The sequence below is a fragment of the Phalaenopsis equestris genome, unplaced genomic scaffold (assembly GCF_001263595.1).
Source record: "Phalaenopsis equestris unplaced genomic scaffold, ASM126359v1 Scaffold000006, whole genome shotgun sequence".
Classification (NCBI taxonomy): Eukaryota; Viridiplantae; Streptophyta; class Magnoliopsida; order Asparagales; family Orchidaceae; genus Phalaenopsis; species Phalaenopsis equestris.
In genome coordinates, this window is record NW_018164448.1 from 1,396,238 (window position 1) to 1,402,439 (window position 6,202).

General features: G+C 35.4%; 2 protein-coding genes across 4 annotated transcripts in view; both read left to right on the forward strand.

Moving 5' to 3' along the window:
- The window catches only part of LOC110018215 (villin-1), a 67,160-nt gene extending 66,558 nt beyond the window's left edge, over positions 1-602 (forward strand). For all 3 annotated transcript variants that reach the window (XM_020715464.1, XM_020715462.1, XM_020715463.1), the window contains one exon: positions 243-602. The gene's annotated coding sequence lies outside the window, so the exon portion shown is untranslated. The remainder of the gene's footprint in view (positions 1-242) is intronic.
- A 2,015-nt stretch (positions 603-2,617) lies between these two features.
- LOC110018176 (ASC1-like protein 3) overlaps positions 2,618-6,202 on the forward strand; it is a 35,229-nt gene continuing 31,644 nt past the window's right edge. Inside the window, exon 1 of the mRNA XM_020715404.1 lies at positions 2,618-2,927. Coding sequence (XP_020571063.1) covers positions 2,811-2,927 — 117 coding nt within the window. The 5' untranslated portion in view covers positions 2,618-2,810. The remainder of the gene's footprint in view (positions 2,928-6,202) is intronic.

Sequence of the window (6,202 nt, forward strand, 5' to 3'; positions counted from 1 at the left end):
GGGTGGATGAGTGTCTTTACACTTAGAGACAAAATGTGAAGAAAAAGGATTCTTGTAGCCGACCCCACTTAGTGGGATAAAGGTTTGTTATTGTTATTGTTGTGTTGTAACTTATTGCTGCTTATGATCAGCCAATCTGTGTAATTAATGTTGCACATATCCAAAGATTTACTACTGCGCATTAGATTTAGCAATCTCTCAGAACTCAAAAGATTGTTTTTTTTTTTCTGGTTTTTTGACAGATGGTGCAGCTCAGAGGATGAAGTTTCTGTGATCTGATTCTGTGTTTCTGGACATTTGTAAGCTTTAAGTTTTGAAATGTTAGCCAGTTCAGGATAAATTTCATTAAACTATCTGACATAAATCTGTTTTCATCTTTATTTACATAGCTGCGACTTAACTATGTTTTTGTGCTAGAGGTTAGGCATTGCACTGCAATAATCTCTCTTAATTTGGTAAATTCAAGCTTATTATTGTATAAATCCAGTGTTATATTGTTATGATCCCATTTTTCGAGATCATGATAAATAGCAATTGGAGGATGCTGACAATTTTAAAATTTAAGAGGGAAAGAAGAAGAAAATACAGAGTAGAGAATAAAAGTTGACCTCATATTTTTCATTTCTTCAAGCTCTCTAAATAGAGCTATTTATAGTTTTATAAGTGATTAATTCATTAATAGTAATCTTTAACTTATTAACTATTCTTATTAACCTAATACAAAAAACTAATCATCTCACGGTATCCTATCCTATATGGAGTTCGGATTATTAATTTTTAAACAGTAATAAATCAAAGAAACGTTGTATTGCTAACGTGTACTGATTCATCTTTGCGCATGAAAGCTGGAAGTTCAGAATTAGGGGCTTTAATGATCTGATTTTGAGTTAAGTTGGGATCAGCTTGAATGAATATAGTGCGGCTCAAAGTTGGCTCATTGCTCGTTATATTTGATTTTGAGCGGAGTTGGTTCCAAATCAATCAAGCTCGATCCGGCACAAAATCAAAACGAGCCGGCTCAAATCGAGTTATTTGGATATGTTTCAGTTTGGAATCGGCTTGATTTGGCTGAAAATTGAAACTAGTTGGCACAAATTGAGTTATTTGGATTTGCTTCAGCTTGAAATTGACTCGCAATTCATTATATTTAATTTTATAAATAAAAAAAAAATATTATGAGTTGATCTCGAATCAGTTTTAGTTGATTCATTTTATAACTCTAAATTGGCTTAAAAAGTTCATTCCAAAGTTTCGATTCATAGTTTGGCTCTTTTACGTCGATCCGATCTTGGCTAAAATTCGAATCAATTTTCAGTTGACTAATGATTAATTTGGGCTAAATTCACAGCCCTATGCAGAATGAATTGTTGATTGTTATGCACGTATGCTCGCTTATTTCTATTCTTTTATTATTTTTTTAATCCTTTCGGCTATTTATTGTTCTTTTATTTGATTATAATTACTTTGTAAGTGTTTGTGGTGACAAATTTATACAATTACCCATAATAATGTTCAAATTTTTCTAGTTTTTAAATGAATCGTTTCTCTGCACTAATATTATGGAGCAGTTACGCCAAATTGGCCGTATACAATATGATGAAATTTCTGCGTTGACCCAATTAAGTAATTTATTGTCATGGTTTCACTAATTAATAGTTCTAATACAGCCAAGCCAAGATTAGTGTATAATTAATTGATGACTATTTTACCACTTTACTCAAAGCATTTTATAATTAATATATGTAGTTGTTAGATAAGTAAAGACTAGTATTTAGGTGTGAGGGGAAAAAAATATTATATTAGGACTCTGCACGTAGAGTTACGTGCGGGTCCAATGAAATCATGCCACACGTGAAGGTGAGAAAAATAAATCAGCCCGATAATTGAAGAATATTTCTCCTGTGTTATTTAATTGTTATTGATGTGTTATTGTATTATTATAATATCAGGAATATTTTCATAATATAATAACACATTAATAGCATACAATAACACCGGAATAACATGGGGGGAATATTTCCGTGTTACTGGACCAATTTTTTTTTTCTCACCTTCACGTGTGGCGTGACTTCATTGGACTCTGCACATAACTCTACGTGCGGAGTTCGTGCAGAGTCCTGATTTAATATTTTTTCGTGAGAGATATATCTAAATAAATTTTTTTTTGGTGGGTGTATGTAAATGTCCCTTTCTTTAGGAAAATCTACCTCTATTCCACACTATTCTTACATATTTACATATCTAACACCAAAAGTGATATTCATATTTATAACATTGTGGCATCAAAAACTTATGCATGAAAAGCTGTACTCTGTTTTACAAAGTTAAAGATTTAAGTGGTATATATATATATATGTAAACATGAATGTTTAGATGTTAAAATGTAAATACATATGAATTTTGTGGCATATATGTAAATGCTTCAATCCAACTTTGGGATGTAAAAAGTAATGGGCCGCATTAAGTTATTAACAGTGAATATAAAAATTTAATTTTTATCGTAAACTTTTGTCTTGAATCTTTTTTAAAAATAATGTTAATTTATTAAAATTAATTAAGAAAATGATAGACAGGAGGGAGAATTAAGGACAAACATAGCCGACCCTAGTGAGAAAACGTTGCAGAATTTTGTTTTGAACCCTTCTTCCTTTTCCTTACTCCAAGCTCTCTCTCTCTTCTCGCTTCCACTCTGTGATATGGATTGAGATGCGGAGGAGTTCGTCTTCTCATTCATCCTTCTCTGCCGGCGCAGAGTCTCTGCTGATCAATTACGGTTTATATCTGGAGTTGCCACTGATTCGTCGTAAGGCATGGCGCCGATTTGGGGTGGCGATGGTGCGCCGAGCGTATCTCATATTCTCATCGCTTTCATCTTCGCTCTAGGGTTCGCTCCCGTGAGGTTCTTGCTCAATTTCCTCGTCTACAAGGTACCCTTGCTGATTACGGTTAAGGGATTTATATTGTGTTTTCGGGAGTGGATCTTTGGGATTAGTGTGGCTCTCTTGATGCGGGGATTGTGATGGAAATAGATTTTCCTTTTTATTAAGCGGTGTGGTCAGCCTTGCAGTATGAATGATTTCTTTGGATAAATGCTCGTTGTTTCTGCTCTGGGTTAATTTGCGGTTGGCAGTGTTTTAAAATTCTATTGTTCTTTATTTTATTCAAATTGAAATTTTGAGTTCTATATCAACAAAATAATTTAATGAAGGCTATTTGATTCGAATAATGCTCTTATAATATTAACCATGGCTCTATATTTAGCAGGCAACTAATTATTGGGTGTGATATAGCCATATGGTAATTGAACAATTGTTTGAGGATATTAAAAAAGAGACTCTTTTGAAAATTGTTCCAAGCTTCTGCCTTCTATTCATCATCCTTTTGTTTTATGCTTGTTACGATTATCCAGCCAAACATAAATATATCTTGGAGTCCTTGTCTAATTCATAATAATGTTGATTTTAGCAATGCTTCTTCTGCCCTTGATTTTTTCCTCAGCATGAAGTTTAGTGATGTTGAAATGATTAATAAACATGACTAGGCAAAAAGAAATAAATGGCTTGTCACGGGAAGAAAAAATTTGCATACACAAGACGTACGCAGAGTTGTGCACGTCTGTAACCTGAAAACATGTTACAAAGAGGATTTCATGAGGTTATAACCGCGTTATATTTTTTGTAATCTACCTGTATATGAAAACAGAAGCGCGTAACTTACTAGAAGATACAGGTAGGTTACAGGGGGTATAACGCGGTTATAACCTCCTGAAATCCTTCTTGTAACCTGTTTGCAGGTTACAGACGTACGTAGCTCTGCGCACGTCTTATGTACGCAAATTTTTTCTGTCACGGGATGGGGATGTGATTGTCATATCGGATTTCATGTTTGAAGATAAAATCTTAGACATTAAGCACGGGCTCTGTTACTCTTGAATTCAATTTTTCTTTTTAGAAGATCTCCTATGGATATAGAACAACAGTTGCAATATAAGATTGATCAAGCTAAAATCTCAGTAAGCCATCTAATGTCATTTAATATTTTTATTATGTGTTTACATTGCTGTTGTTGTTCTATATCCATATAATTTCATTTACTACCATAAAGTCACAAACATTGGACTGGAATAGATGCTTTACATTTCTGCTAATAGGCATGCTTTTCTCTAAAACCGAAGAAACTTGTTTTTTTATTGACTCAAAGAAGAAATATTTTTATTCATTGATTCAAGTTAGAAATCTTGTATTCATCATGGTTGTATCTCATTTAGAAATTAATAGGTTTTAAATTGCTATGTATAGCATTTATAAGTCGGTGTGAGCTTAAAAAGCAAACGACCATCTAAGGGACTTACTTGAGATTTATAGTAAGTTGAATGTCTCAGATTCATGTATTTGAGTTTAACTTTGCCTAAAAATATTAAAGAATAAAAAATATCTCTGATTAATGGAATGTATTAGAATTATTAGCCTAATTTTTGCTACAGTTATTATTAGTCTTTATTTGCTTCCTTTATTTGTTTTTGTTTCCATATTTATTTATTTCCTAATTTGGTCTATTTTTGAATTTATGTCTTCTTTTTTATTTTGGTCTTGTAAGATGTATTAATACCTCTTTTCCTATCAATCAAAGTATGAACTTCTATCCTCAAAAGTTAACATGGTATCAGAGCCATTGTTCTAACTTTAGAGATTTTACCCCTAGCCGCCGGCCACCTGTAGGGCTTTCTCCGTCGCCAACAAACTACAGGTTTTCCTTGCTTTTCTTCATGCTGTCAGGATCTGCGTCGGACCACCTGCAGGTGCTCCATACCTTTATCTCCTTTGTTGTGCCTCTTTGTTGTGTCCCCTTTGCCAAGCCTCCTCTATCGTGTCTCTTTTAACGTGCCTCTTTTGCATCTATCGACCGTTTCAGCCGCCGGAGATCCCATTTGTCGACTTGAGCTTTCTTCAGCCGACCTCATTCTCCCTGCTGGTATTTCTAGGGCTCCTTCCAGCCGTCAAGTTTTCCTCTGTTCAATGTCCAAGATCTTCCTATATCTCGACAACCCAACATCACATTTGGCTCTGTTGGATTCATGGTGGACTCTTCCACTTCCGAGCTTTCTCCCGACGCTGTCCTTGAGTTCACTTGAGGATCAACACCTTTCTTTTGTTGGGTAATGTGGAGACCCGGTCCACCGAATTTAATTAGCTTCTTAATTAAGTATCTCAAATCAATTATCGTCCGTTGAAATTGATTCTGACGATGAGATACTTGGACTGATATTTTTGGCTTCATTGTCAAATAGCTGGGAAGCCATGAGAATGACAGTTAACAACTCTGTAGGTAAAACCAAGCTGAAATATGATGATATTCGTGATTTGATTCTTGCTGAAGAAGTGCGCAGGAAAGATTCTGACGAGACCTCAGGTTTGAGTTCAGCACTGAATGTTGATTCCAGAGGGAGATCACATGACAAGAACTCAAACATAGGAATGTCGAAATCAAAACGTAGAAGCAAGAGCAAGTCAAAGTTTGGTCAGCAAGCAACCTGCTGGAATTGTGGCAAAACTGACCACATAAAGAAGAACTGTGAAAATTCTAAGAAAACGGAGAACGTCAGTGCTAACGCTGTAACTGAAGAAGTGCAAGATGCGTCATTGTTTGCAGTTCATAGCTCTGTTGACGACTGGATACTGGACTCGGGGACTTCTTTTCACACATATTCCCACCAGGAGTTAATGAAAAATTATGTTTCAGGTGACTTTGGGAAAGTGTACCTGGCTGATGAAGCAGCTTTGAACATGATGAGAATGGAAGATGTTGAAATTGCACTCCTTAACAAAAATAAATGGATCCTGCAAAAGGTTAGACACATTTCTGAACTGAAAAAGAACCTCATATCTGTTGGGCAGCTTGATGAGGGAGGTCATTCAGTAGTGTTTTCTGATAACACCTCGAAGGTTACTAAAGGAGCATTGGTACTGGCTCGGGGTATGAAGGCTAGTACGCTATATATGGCTACTGGTCTAATTAACAGTGTTGATACCACAGTTGCAGAGAGCACAACAGACATGTGGCATTGCAGACTTGGACACATGAGTCAGAGAGGTATGAAAAAGCTTTAGTCTGTCCAGAGACAAGCTACCAGAACTGAAGTCTGTTGATTTCGGCATGTGTGAAAGTTGCATCACGGGGAAACAGAAGAAGGTCAGTTTCCTGA